Consider the following 14,908-nt stretch of genomic DNA (forward strand, 5'->3'; position numbering starts at 1 on the left):
AAATGATTCCCCACTCTAATCAAACATTTAGATTGAGTGACCACATTTACTATGCACAGACAACTCTGAACATTTTGTTTCCTGCTTTTTAATTCACCATACAACTGCGAAACTGGGTGTTGTAACAACACCCAATATAAGGACAGATACTTGGATAGGAAAAAAAAGATGGGTAGTGACCTAATGCAGGCAAATAGGATTAATGTAGATAGTCAGCATGGATAATGTGTAAGAAAGAACTGCAGATACTGGTTTAAACCGAAGATAGACACCAAAATCTGGAGTAACTCAGCGGGTCAGACAACATCTTTGCAGAGTGTAGATTTGCAAAGAGAGTCTGGAGAGGTTTGCCAGGGTTCCTGTCACGGTTTATTTGAAACAGCTCTGTCACAGAGGACTGTTTACGGACTGTTCCCAGGGACGCATTCAGAGACTGACATCGAGTGCTGCTGGAGGATCATCAACTCTGTGAAAGATGCTTTTTGGTCTGCCTGAGCGTTGTTGAGTACCCAGCAGAGCGAGATGTCCGTTGGGGAATGTTGCCGACTGGCCTGCTGCAGACTGCAGGAGTACGTGCTGAGAGACGCACTGAAGCTTGGTGCAGCCAACGCCAAGGCTCGGTGGGGGAGGACCACAGTCTAGGGTCCTTCCGCTGCTGGACTTGGGGGGCAGGGTGTGGTGGAGACGCTCCTCAAAATAAGGGAAGGGATTCCACGCCAGTGGGCCACATGAGTGGTAAGGGTGGGAGATAAATTTGTGAAATTTGAGCAACAGTATTGAATGCCTTGTATAGGCTCCGAAAATGTCGGATGAATTTCTTGCATGGTTCATGTATAGTACCTGTATATATTTATTACCTGAATAAAGTCTATTTTGAAATGGGATCTCTGGAGAAAAGGGATAGGTATCAACCTGAAACAATCACCTATCCCTTTCTTCAGCTTTACTCCAGCTTTATATGTCTATCATCAGCATGGATAAATGGGCTGAAGGGCCAATATCTGTGCTCCACAACTCTGACTAAGTTTAAAGAATCACATTCAGCCTTAGTGCATTGCACCCTTCCAGATTCAATATCAAATTCAGCAATTTTGGATAACTCTTTCTTTGAGTGTTAGAACAGTTACTGTATCTGTCTGTAATGTTGACCGAGTATTTTTTCCTTCCATGGTTTGGAAAGAGTTTATTTTTGGTAGCTGAGAATAGCACACTCTGACCTACAGCAATCAGCAAAGGAAAACACTGTGAAATGTTGATGCATGATAGAAAATGTTGAACAAGAATATTTTTCCAAATTCATCTATTAAAAAACTTGTGTTTACCATTCCCCCACTTGAGATTTCTAGCACCAAGATTAATCCCAGGATCTCAATTTTTAGGTGAGAAACTCTCAGAATGGATTCTGCAAATATTGTTGAATCCAACCAATTATTCATTAAATTATCAGAATAAAAACATTAATTTAGGTGGGCAACCTACTCCATTAGTTAATACCCAGCGTGTTGAAGACAAACAAAATCCCACTTTCTTTCAACTTTCACATTCCAGTTGTTCTTTTTGCCTTTTCTTGAGAATTCCTCTCTAAAGTTCATCTTTCCTACCGTACTTCTGGATTCTTTTATTTTATGAGTCTTCGTAGCTTCTTGTGATCCTGCCGTCGCAAAGCTTGGGAGAATTGAAACTATTTTAATTCATTTAAGTGTTTTGTATTCATTTAATTTTTATTAAATATTAATATGTAATATCATATTTTAATGTTTTAACTCATTACTCGCAGAATTGCAGCAACATATAAGAAGGTTGTTCACGCATCACAACAACAAAATAACCCCTGTCTGAACTTGCTCTATCTCTTGTAATCACTTTCCCTTGAACATTTATCTATTCTTTATTTCTTAATACTTATCCATTCATTTTTAAATGATCAGCTGACATAATGCTAAGGGATTTCACATTGCAGTAGCCATCTCTGCAAAATATTTCCTTAATTCCTGCTTTCATCAAAGCTGTATCATCATATGTCAGCTTTTGCGAGGACAGTTGCATTCCAACTAAGACCCGGACATGGTTCAACAACAACAAGCGCTGGTTCACTGCAGAACTCAGACAGCTCCGACAGTCTAAAGAGGAGGCCTACAGGAGCGGGGATGCAGACCTCTACAGGCAGGCCAAGTACAAGCTGAGAAGAGGAATCAGAGCTGCCAAGGAAAGGTACTCTGAGAAGTTAAGGAGCAAGTTCTCAGCTAGTGACTCTTCTTCAGTTTGGAATGGTTTGCAAGAAATTACCAGCTACAAGAAGAAAGCCTCCCGCTCTTTGAACAATCGTCAGCTGACCAACGACCTGAATGAGTTTTACTGCAGGTTTGAAAATCAGAAACATAACACTCCAAACTTTCCGAGTTGACTGTGCCTGAGCCCCTCTGTCGGTGGATCACCAGCTTCCTGACAGACAGGAAGCAGCATGTGAGGCTGGGAAAGCACATCTCGGACGCGCAAACGCTCAGCATCGGAGCACTGCAAGGCTGCGTACTCTCTCCTCTCCTCTACTCTCTCTACACCTCTGTCAAGCTTCTCAAGTTTGTGGACGACAGAACCCTGATTGGACTGATCCAGGACGGGGAGGAATCTGCCTACAGACAGGAAGTGTCACAGCTGGCGTCCTGGTGCCGTCGCAACAACCTCTCAATGCTCTTAAGACAGTGGAATTGATTGTAGACTTTAGGAGAGCTCCCCCTCCCCTCACCCCACTCACCATCAACAACACCACAGTCACATCCGTGGAGTCTTTTAAGTTCCTGGGAACCATCATCTCCAAGGACCTTAAGTGGGGGGCTACCATCGACTCCAGTCAAAAAGGCACAACAGAGGATGTGCTTTCTACGGCAGCTGAGGAAGCACAATCTGCCACAGGCAATGATGGTCCAATTCTACACAGCCATCGTAGTCTGTTCTCACCTTCTCCATCATGGTCTGATTTGGCTCAGCCACCAAGCACGACACCTGGAGGCTGCAGCGAATCGTCCGATCAGCAGAGAAGGTTATTGGCTGCAACCTTCCCTCCATTGATGAACTGTACACTGCAAGGGCCAGGAAGCGAGCGGGCAAGATCATCTCTGACCCCTCTCATCCTGGCCACAAACTCTTTGAATCACTTCCCTCTGGAAGGTGACTCCGCATTGTCAAAGCTGCCACAGCCAGACATAAAAACAGTTTTTATCCACGAGTAGTTGCTCTACTCAACAGCCAAAAATCTGTAGGCTCCCTTTGATCCGGTATTTTGTTGGTTCTCATGCTTAATCAATGGTGTTTTATCATTAATGTCTTATTATTATTAATGTTTAGTGTTTTCTGAGTCATTTGTAATTGTCACTGTATGCCATGTTGTTACTTGTGGGCGGAGCACCAAGGCAAATTCCTTGTATGTGAATACTTGGCCAATAAACTTACTTGCTTACTTACTTGCTTCCTTAAAAGGAAATTGGATGTCAATGTACTTTGTTCACCAGGGGAAATGTTCTTTCACAATCAATTCTGATTTTGCCAAGATATATAATATTTCCCACAAACTATTTGTGGTCCTGTATTTCATGTCGACGTTTTCATTTCAGAAGTTTTTCCACAAAATCTTCACAATACTCTTCCCTTAGTTCCAATGTCTATCATTGTTTACAAAGAAAAGTGAGGCTGCACAGAGCATTGTGTTCAGCCCTGGTATAAAAAGGAAGTTGTTAAGTTGAAAAAACTGCAGAAAAAATTTACGAAGATATTGCCAGAATTTGAGGACCTGAGCTGTAGGGAAAGGTTGGGCAGGTTAGGACTTCATTCCTTGGAGTGCAGGAAGCTGAGGGGTGATATTATAGAGGTGTCTAAGATAATTAAGGGAATAGATAAGGTGAATGCACGGAATCATTTAGTAGGGGAATCAAGAACCAGAGGTGAGAGGGGAAAGATTTAATAGGAACCTGAGGGGCATTTTTCACACTGAGGGTGATGGGTATTTGGGAATGAGCTGCCAGAGGAGGTAGTTGAGGCAAGTACTATAATAACATTTAAAACATTTGGACAAGTACATGGATAGGAAAGCTTTAGAGGGAAATGGGGCAAATGTGGGCAGGTGGGACCAGCGAGGGTGAGCATCCTGGTTGGCATACGCATGTTGGGCCAAAGGGCATGTTTCCGTATGGTTATGACTCTATAAATCTAACTACCTGCAATTCTAAAATAAATAAGCCAAACAAGATTTTGTACAAACTGAGTACTTAATTATTTTATATTCATTGTTTTAAAGCACAAACCCCAAACCGTTTACAATCTTCAAAACTGATCTTTCTACGCCCAGAGACCAAGGACTCAGATGCTAATGGATTGCTGCTGCACCTCACCTTCACATGAAGCACAAGGGAAATGTTTGATCCGGATCAAGGAGTTGGGGAAGGAGATACAGTATTGAAGGTTGGTAATTGGGGGCTCAAATTGTTTCTGAAGCTGAAGCATGGGTGGTAGTTGATCATCAGTCCCCATCAGATGGGAGGGGATGTGTGGATATTGGATGCTTGTTCTATGGGAAGAGTGGATTAAGAGCCTGATCAGAGCCCTCTGGAGGGGGTGATAAAACAGTGATGGGGTGGGAGGGTCCAACAACAAGAGATCAGTGCCTTGAATTGTGATGTCAGGGATAACAGGTTGCAGATAGTGGACTGTGCTGATCGGAGGTGTGGAGAGGATGTGTGGATGTGGTGGGGTCAGTGGGATCAGATAGGGTGGGTCATTGGGGTTGCTAAACAAAAGCGGAAAATAGTGTTTAGTTTAGTGTTTAGTTTCGAGATACAACATGGAAACAAGCCCTAAGCCTACTGGCCCACCGAGTCCATGCTGACCATCGATCACCCATTCACACTAGTTCTATGTTATTCCATTTTCTCACTCCTATACACTAGGGACAATTTACAACAGCTAATTAACATCAAAACCTGAGATAATGCAAAAAACTGGAGTAACTCAGTGGGTCAGGCAGCATCTCTGGAGAAAAGTAGGTGGTGTTTTGTGTCGAGACCCTTCTTCAGACATTGCATGCAAATTGCAAATCTTTGGAATGTGGGTGGAAACTGGAACACCAGGAGGACACCTTGATGCAATCACGGGATTTTGTCCAAACTCCAGATAGACAGCACCCGAAGTCAGGATTAAATCCCGGTCCCTGGTGCTGTGTGGCAACAGGTCAACCAGCTGCACCACTGGGCCACCTATGAAAGTCAAAGCTTGAGTGCAATCCAGCCCTGTGTTATTAAAGATAGACACAAGGTGTTGGAGTAACTCCGTGGGTCAGGTAGCATCTCTGGAGGAAAAGGATAGGTGACTTTTTGGGGTGGGATCCTTCTTCAGACTTAACCTGGTTATTAAAACACGTTTTTTCTTGGTGGCAAATGATGGTTGCTCTTTGGAACAATGTGCACGCAAGTGTCCTGAAATGCCTCAGAGAATGTGGTGCATGTGGAATGTTGTCAATATGATGAGGGGCCATTAGTTGATCCTCATGACCAAATCTCTAGCAAAGTGCCACTTTCACATCAAACTCAGCTGCTAGTGCTTGCACCACTATACCTGTCTGAAAGATGTATACTTGAAACCTTGCTTTGAGCAGCTAATACATCCAAATATTTATCTACACTGGTGACCTGGAGTTCTCTGTGCCACCAGGGACATTGGCCAGATTGAGCCATTGCACTGCCCAGATTAAGCTGCAAATCAATTTAAACCGAGCCCAAATAATAATCAGGCCAATCTCTTCCAGCCAAGGACTTTAAATACATATAGGATAAGAAGGAGATCAGGATGGAAAGTTGAGTACACAGAACATTGCTTAATCAAAAGTACAGCATAGGAACAGGCCATGTCTGTGCCGAACACGGTGCCAAAATAAACTAATCATAAGATCATGTGATAGGAGCAGAGTTGGGCTGTTCTGCCCATCAAGTCTACTCTGTCATTCAATCATGGCTGATCTATCTCTCCCTCCTAACCTCATTCTCCTGCCTTCTCCCCATAACCTCTGACACCCGTACTAATCAAGAATCAATCTTATAGATAATTAAGATAGTATAGATCTTAAGAATAATCATCTGCCTACTTCAAAAATAGACACAATGTGCTGGAGCAACTCAGTGGGTCAGGCAGCATCTCTGGAGGAAAGTAATAATTTCTGCACATTATCCAAATCTCTCAATTCCCTGAATATCCTTATGCCCAACCAAAAGATTCTTCAACACAAGTAGAAATAAGTTGGCTGAACTTTCATACACCTCAACTAGTTCTGAACTTGCAAATACCTTGGGTTTTCACTTTAAAGACCTTCAGTGTGCAAGCTATTCACCGATTCTTAGATCAGAAAAATCAAGCAGGCACCTACTATTTGGTCTTCTCGTAAATGAACATGGATTTTCTTTGAAAAAGCGACATCAATCCATTCAATTGAGCAAGATGAAACTGAGGAATACAAATTCCACTTCGTCTGATCAAAATCCTTTCTCTTGAATTATTCACATTGAACCAGCCTAGAGCGTGTCATTTCAATATTTACATTTCTCTTCTAATAATAATAATAATAATAAACTTTATTTATAAAGCGCGTTAAACAACCGCAGTTGCCACAAAGTGCTGTACATGAGAACTCATGGAAAAAAGTTATTACAAACCATTAAAAACTGTAAAACGAAGGACTAAAAACAGTAAAAATTAAAAGACATTAAAAGCACTAAGAACAAGAGCAATGTCTCAGCCAGTGTCGAAAGCCAGAGAATAAAAATGAGTTTTTAGGGAGGATTTGAAGATGGACAGTGAGGGGGCCTGTCTGATGTGCAACGGCAAGGTGTTCCAGAGTGCCGGAGCAGCAACAGAGAAGGCTCTATCTCCTCTGAGCTTCCGCTTAGACCGTGGTACCTCAAGGAGCAGCTGATCAGCTGACCTGAGGCACCGGGCAGGAGCATATAGGTGGAGCAGCTCAGAGAGGTAAGGCGGGGCGAGCCCATTCAACGATTTGAAAACAAATAAAAGAATTTTAAAATGAACTCGAAAGTGCACTGGGAGCCAGTGAAGGGAGGCCAAAATTGGCGTAATGTGCTCCCTCTTTCGAGTTCCGGTCAAAAGGCGAGCAGCAGCATTTTGAACCAGCTGGAGACGAGCCAATGAAGCTCGTGCGACTCCAGAGTAGAGTGCGTTACAGTAATCCAGCCTAGATGTAATAAAGGCATGGATTACTGTTTCAAAATGCTGCCGCTCGAGGATGGGCTTCACCTTTGCCAGCTTCCTTAGGTGAAAGAAGCTGGACTTAACCACCGCGCCTATTTGTTTATCTAGTTTAAAATCACCGTCCATCCTAAAACCCAGGTTTAAAACTGTTGGCTTTACGGACAATGCCAGTGGACCCAAGTCAACAAAGGGAGGTTCACGGCAGCCATTGGGGCCAAACAAAATCACCTCTGTCTTTTTTTCATTAAGTCCCAGAATGTTTAAGGCCATCCAGGACTTAATGTCATCAAGACAAGACAGAAGTGATTTTAGAGAATAGTCGTCTTCTTTCCTGAGTGGCATATATAACTGGCTATCATCGGCGTAAAAGTGAAAGGAGATGCCATGCCTTCTTAAAATTGAGCCCAGAGGAAGTAGGTATAGAGAGAAGAGCAGGGGCCCTAAAATTGAGCCCTGTGGAACCCCATATGCCAAGGGAGTGGAGGAGGATTCAAAGCCAGCTAGGCTTACACGCATGGTTCTGTCTGCCAGATAGGACCTGAACCATCCCAGGGCACTGCCACAAATGCCCACTTGGTGCTGTAATCGGGAAATTAAAATTCCATGGTCCACTGTATCGAAGGCGGCAGATAGGTCCAGCAAGACAAGAACCACATAATTACCGGAGTCGTTTGCCAGGAGGATGTCGTTAAAAACCCTTAGCAGAGCCGACTCTGTGCTATGCATAGCTTTGAATCCAGACTGGAAAACCTCCCGAATATTGTGCTCATCCAGGAAGAGTTTCAGCTGAGCATAAACTACTTTCTCCATGATTTTAGAGATAAATGGCAACTTGGAGATCGGCCAAAAATTGGCCAGAACAGTTTGATCCAGGCCAGGTTTCTTAAGTAGTGGTTGCACTACTGCATGTTTAAAATTTACAGGGACAACCCCAGAACACAAGCTACTGTTTATGATGGCGAGAACCGACTGCCCTATACTCGGGAAAACCTCTTTAAAAAGAAGAGGAGGGACAGCATCACAAGGGGAACCCGACGGCTTAATATGGCTAACCACATCCTCTAGACCCGACAATGTCAGATGCACAAACTTATCGAATGCCACCAGGCATGGGGCCGGAACAGAGGGGTCAGAGGCAGGAGCTGAGATGAGAGCCCTTATAGAAACAACCTTATTGATAAAGAAGTGCAGGAAGTCATTGCACAATTCGGACGATGCTTCCAGGCAGACAGGCTGTGGGGCATTTAAAACAGAATCAATAGTTTTGAATAACACACGTGGGTCGTGACGCTTAGACACTATTATATTAGACAGGTAATATCTTTTGGCCTCTTTAACAGTATTTTGGTAATTTCGCCAGCTGTCCTTTAGGATTTGCGATGAAACCTGCAGCCTGTCCTTCTTCCACTTTCGTTCAGCTCTGCGACACTCCCGTCGAGCTGTACGAGTTGCGTCACTGAACCAGGGCTCGGGTTTAGCTCTGGGCTGCAAAGTTTTTAACGGAGCCACAGAGTCCAGTATAATTCTGCAGGAGGAGTGGAACCAAGAACTAATCTCCTCTGTACCAAGGGAAGTGGACGCAGAGGGGGCACAGAGCTGATCGAAAGCAGCAGAGAATTGGCCAGCAGCAGAAGGGTTAAAGGACCGACAGCGCCGAGCAGACGCTACAGGTCTAACTGCAGCACTGGAAAAACCAACATCAAATAGTACAGGCATGTGATCAGAAAACACACTATCACAGATCTCCAAGTTCAACACAGGCAAGCCACAAGAGAGAACAAGGTCCAATGTATGTCCATGTTCGTGTGTGGGACCAGACACACACTGCACAAAGTTAAAAGAGTCAATAAGAGTTAAAAAGTCCTTCACCAACGGCTTATCAGGACAGCACACGTGTATGTTAAAATCCCCAACCATAAGGACACGGTCATAGTTAGGCATAATCCCAGCCAGAAACTCAGAAAAGTAATTCACAAAGTCCTTGTGGTATTTGGGGGGTCGGTAGATGACAGCACAAAGCACCGCGTCGGAGCGACCCACCTCAAATAAAGTAGCTTCAAAGCTGGAGAACGTTGATAATGTAGTGCACTGTTTGCATTTAAAATTGCTTTTATAAATGACTGCAGTTCCACCACCACGGCCCGACATCCGCGGCGAGTTGAAGTAAGAGCAGCCCGCCGGCAAAAGTTCAGTAAAAGCGCTGCACTCACCAGGACCGATCCAAGTCTCTGTCACACAGAGGAAGTCCAGAAGAAATCCCTCAAGATAAAAGTTTTGTTTGCCAGCGATCTGGCGTTCACCAGGCCAACCCGGGAAGGGGATAGACTCTTTAGGTTTGCAGATCGGGGAGTCCGGGGCAGTGTCCGCAGGTTCCGGATATTCACCCCGCGATGGCGGGGCCGAGGAGAGCAGGGGGAGCGGAGCCGGTCCCGCTGCAGCCTCCGATCGTAAGAGGGTAGGGGGGGAGGGGGGAGAAAGGAGCAACCTGAAGCAGCCGGCACACCCGGCGACCGCCCCCGTCCCCTCCGAGGCGGCGTGTCCGGCCAGTTTTCCGGGCCGTGGCAGGCGGGCAACTAATGAATCAGTTAACTCATTTCCAGAATATGGTTTAATAAGAGATTACAAAATTGATTACCTTTCAATGGTGGCTCAGAACAGGAGGATTGGAAAGTCCATTCCACTGTAGAAACCATTGTGGTTGGCATGAATTCTATTGTCACATGACATTGATGTCCGTGAGAATACCATGAAGACAATGAGGTTGAATTCCCGGACATTGTTTTATTATCCAGCTCTATTTCTCTGAAACCAAGTACACTATCAGCTGCTGAAATCCTAGCAATTAGCTAACTCGACATGGACTTAAGATCAAAGCCAGCCAGGGTCAATTGCACATTACGACAATGCATTACTAGATTAGATTAGATTAGATTAGATTCGGTTTATTGTCATTCAGACCTTTCGGTCTGAACGAAATTTTGTTTCCCTGCAGTCATACATATAATTTAACAAGTGGCAAAAACACACAATCAACACAAATTTAACATCCACCACAGTGAGTTCACCAAACACCTCCTCACTGTGGTGGAAGGCAAAATCTTAAAGTCTCTGTCTCTTCCCTCTTTGTTCTCCCTCTGCGCCGAGGCGACGGTTCAAACTCCACTGCTGTTGCTGCCTCCGCCACAACTCCAGGGCCGAGTCGGGTCCCCGCCGCCGCCGCTGCCGCTGCCGCCGCCACAGCTTCGGTGCCGAGTCAGGTCTCCGCTGCTGCCGCTGCCGCCGCCACAACTCCAGGGCCGAGCCGGGTCTCCGCTGCTGCCGCTGCCGCCGCCACAACTCCAGGGCCGAGCCGGGTCTCCGCTGCTGCCGCTGCCGCCGCCACAGCTTCGGTGCCGAGTCAGGTCTCCGCTGCTGCCGCTGCCGCCGCCACAGCTCCAGGGCCGAGCCGGGTCCCCGCCGCTGCCGCTGCCGCCGCCACAGCTTCGGTGCCGAGCCGGGTCTCCTCCGCCGCCGCTGCCGCCGCCACAGCTCCAGGGCCGAGCCGGGTCCCCGCTGCCGCCGCTGCCGCCGCCACAGCTTCGGTGCCGAGTCAGGTCTCCGCTGCCGCTGCTGCTACAGCTTCGGTGCTGCCAGCTCCGCCATTAGGCCTCAGCGCAGCCGGAGACGGGGAATACGACCGAAGAAAAAGTCGCATCCCCCCGAAGGAAGAGACCAAAGCATGTTTCTCCCACCCCACCCACACACATACACAACTTAATAAAACAAAATTAACTAAGACATGACAAAGAACAAAACGAAATTAAAAAAAAAACAGACGGACTGCAGGTGGGCCGCAGCTGTTAAGCCAGCGCCGCCACTTCCGGTGTTGGAGTAACTCAGCTAGTTGAGCAGCATCTTGGAGGGAATGGATAGATGACAAGAGTTCGGGTCAACATTTTCAGGTCAAGAGTTTCTCAGACTGAAGGACCCAGAACGTCATCAGTTCATTTCCTCCACAGATGCTGCCTGATCCGTTGAGTTAATCCAGCATCTGTAATACCTAATGTCTTCAATTGCATAACTCTCTTAACTATTCATTTGCGAAGCCACTTACTCTGTAGAGATTTTCCTGTGGACTTTGTTTCCTTCTCCAATGAAGTCAGCATAGAAAGCTCCTTGGTTGATTTTTTTGACCGCAGTCGCTGGGTCTGATCTTTTCCATGATGATCCATTCTGAGATTTGTCACTATGTGACACCGACCCTGATAACATATCAATAGCAAACACTAAATAGCAATAATGATTACTATGAATAAAATCATGAGAGAAATAGATCGGGTGGGCACAGTCTTGTGCCCAGAGTAGGGGAATCGGGAACAAGAGGGCATAGGTTTAAGGTGAAGGGCGGAAAGACTTTATAGGAATCTGAGGGGTAACCTTTTCACGCAAAGGGTGGTAGGTGTATGGAATGCGCTGCCGGTGTAGGTAGTTGAGGCTGGACTATCGCAATGTTTAAGAATCAATTAGATAGGTACATGAATAGGACAACTTTAGGGGGATATGGGCGTAGGATTAGTGTAGATGGGAAATGTTGGTCGGTGTGGGCAAGTTGGGCCAAAGGGCATGTTTCGACACTGTATCACTCTATGAATGGAGCAGAGGATTTGGTGTGGCAAATTTGGCTGAAAACAGGTATGATTAAAATTTAGTCAAGAATCAAATTCCCGAAGGAACCCAGAGGGTCAGGCCACATCTGTGCAGGAAAGTAGATTGATAATGTTTCTGGTTCCATCCCAAAATGGTATTTCTCAATTTCCCTTCACAGATGCTGCCTGACCTCCTGAGTCCCTTCAGCAGTTTGTGTTTTGCTCATGATTCCAGCATCTGCAGTGTCTTGTGTCTCCATGTTTAAATTATATATGTCCAATATTTTAATACATTGGTTATAATCCTCACATTCAATTTTTAACACAAACACTTTAACGAGTATTCTTAAAGTTCACATGGAGGAGATGTCAAACATGTCTTTGGCTCCACAGCTGCTGCTTGACTGGCTGAGTTCTTTCTGAAGTTTAGTTTTGCTCTACATTCCAGTTTTTGCATTTTCTCGCATCTCTGAAGATTTGCTACAATTGTACAGTGTATTGTTGAGGCGACGCAGGAGTACTGTGCACATTTTTTTGCTCCCCTGAATTTAAGAAAGAATAAACTGGCTAAGGAAACCATCCAGAAGAGATTCGCTTGGCTCGTTCCTGGGATGAGAGGATTCACTATCATGAATTGCTGAAAAAGACTCATTTTGGGAGCAGTTGCAGCAAAGATGAAGGAATTGAGAACTGGGGATCGCGTCTTTGTAATTTTCAAATTGAGGTAAGATTTTCCAGCTTGCAGATTAAACAAAATACTTTATTTTTACACTGATGTGGAATATCTCTTGCTTGTCCTGTCACATCTGGTAGCACTAACTGAAGCATTGTTTCATTCTAAGGCCTTCCTCTCCAGGAAACTTATATTACTTTTTGTTGTAATTAAGTAATCTTTCCCTTGCTTTGTTTTTCTCATTACTTTTATCCACACCAATTATGTTCCATCCCATGCCTACACTCTGTTGTGTCTCAGACTCTTATCATTTCATTAACACAGTGGCCTTTGCACTTCTATCACACAACAGCTGGTGCTGCTCTAATTCATGCAGATAGTTTAATGGAATAGAAATGTAATATATTTGATTGTTTTGGAGAGTCTTTAGTCAGAGAGTGGTGGATCTGTGGAATTCTTCACCACAGAAGGCTGTGGAGGCCGTCATTGGATATATTTAAGGCTGAGGTACAGTAGATAGATTTTTGATTAGTATAGTTGTCAGAGGTTATGGGGAGAAGGCAGCAGAATGGGGTTAAGAGGGGAAGATAGATCAGCCATGGTTGAATGGCAGAGTAGACTTGATGGGCCGAATGGCCTAATTCTACTCCTATCACTTATGATCTTATGACCTAACGATAAAAGCAAAGCACAATAATGATAAACTTAACAGTGGTAAGTCTCCAACAGATTTGCATGTACGTAGGCCCAGCTAATATACAGCCAGATTTATTTTGTCTCAGGTGGTAGTGTTGGGCACCAGGATTGACACATTTGAACCTATTTCTAAACTCCTGCTGATAACGTTCCGTCAGCCAATGAGTTGTGGGTGGGATGGGGCAAGGCCTATATTTGGCCTGATAACAGCTAGGAATAACAAAGTCAATTTACTCAGAAATCAGATACAAAATGCTGGAATAACTCAGCGGGTCAGGCAGCATCTCTGGAGAACACAGAGAAGTGATGGTTCCACCTGGGGTCCTTTGGGCAGAGATATTGCCTGTCCTGCTGAGTTACTCTAACACTTTGTGTTAGAGTAACTCTAACAAGAGTGAACCTGGGTCTCTGGTTCTGTGAGGCAGCAGGTCTATCAGCTGTGTCACTGTGCCACTCCCAGATGCTGGAAACCTAAGCAAAAATCAATGGGCTGGAGGAATTCAGCAGGTCAGGTAGCAAGTGTGGGGGGAATGGACAGATAACTTTTTAGATTGCGACTCTTGTTCAGACTGATATAGTAGAGGGGAGTAAGCTGGAAAAAAGAGATGGTGGCGGAACAAAGCCTGGCAATTGATAGGTGAATACAAAGGGGGAGGGGGGGTAATTGCCAGTGGATGGAGTAAATGACAAACACTAGAGGTGGAAAGGAGACAAAAAGGAGTCAGATAAGGAAAGAAGAAGAAGAAGAAGAAGAATGAAATGTAAAGCCAGAGGGAGGGATATGGGAAAAGGGGGGACAGTAAAGAGGGGTGATAAAAGGCAATTATGGGACTCGGGAATGGAAGATGAGCATATGGAGAAGGGGAAAGAAGCAGAAGGTCTAGGGTTGTGGAAGATAGTTGGCGATTTTTTTTGCTGACTGGAGTGAGTGAAAATAGGGATAGTAGGGAGAGTGGGTGGTACTTGAAATTGGGGGAATACAATGTTCATGTAATTGGGCTGTAATCTACCCAAGTGGAATATGGTGCTGCTCTTCCACTTTGTGTGTGGCCTCACTCTGTAAATGATGGAGGCCCAGGACAGAAAGGTCAGCACGGGAATGGGAAGAGGAGTTACAATGGCTAACAACCGAAGATCCAGCAGGCCTGAGAGTTTGGCAAAACGCTTGCCCAGGCTCGCCAATGTACAGATGGCCACATTGGTGGCACGAAATGCAGTAGATAAGATTGGAAAAAGTGCACGTCAACTCCTGTCTCACCTGGAAGGATTGCTGGTGTCCCTGGTTAGAAGTGAGGGAGGAGGTGCAGGGACAGGTGTTACATCTGGTGCAGTAGTCCGGAAAAGTAACTAGGGAGAGCGCAGATTTGGTGGGAAGGGATGAGCAAACCAAGGGGTTGTGGAGGGAGTAATCTTTGAGGATGGAACAGGAAGATGTACCTGGTGATAGGATCACATTGAAGGTGTTGGATATAATGGAGAATGATGTACTGCCACGGAAGCTGGAAGCTCTGCATGCAAACTTTCAAGATGCCCAGATTCAATCTGAGATTGTCGAAGAAATGATAAGCAGATAACTTAAGCTGTTCTCCAGCCTTTGGTACTGATCACGGTGAGGTTCCCTGATTGCACATGGTAGCTTCAGTTAGCATTTACAACTGTTTGCTTTTAC

At 45.2% G+C, this 14,908-nt stretch overlaps 1 protein-coding gene across 1 annotated transcript in view; it reads right to left on the bottom strand.

Moving 5' to 3' along the window:
- Positions 1–14,908, bottom strand: part of LOC116977987 — a 121,862-nt gene that overhangs the window by 37,388 nt on the left and 69,566 nt on the right. Inside the window, exon 11 of the mRNA XM_033028939.1 lies at positions 11,339–11,486. Coding sequence (XP_032884830.1) covers positions 11,339–11,486 — 148 coding nt within the window. The remainder of the gene's footprint in view (positions 1–11,338; positions 11,487–14,908) is intronic.

This window comes from Amblyraja radiata, chromosome 1 (genome assembly GCF_010909765.2).
Source record: "Amblyraja radiata isolate CabotCenter1 chromosome 1, sAmbRad1.1.pri, whole genome shotgun sequence".
NCBI classification, from domain to species: Eukaryota; Metazoa; Chordata; class Chondrichthyes; order Rajiformes; family Rajidae; genus Amblyraja; species Amblyraja radiata.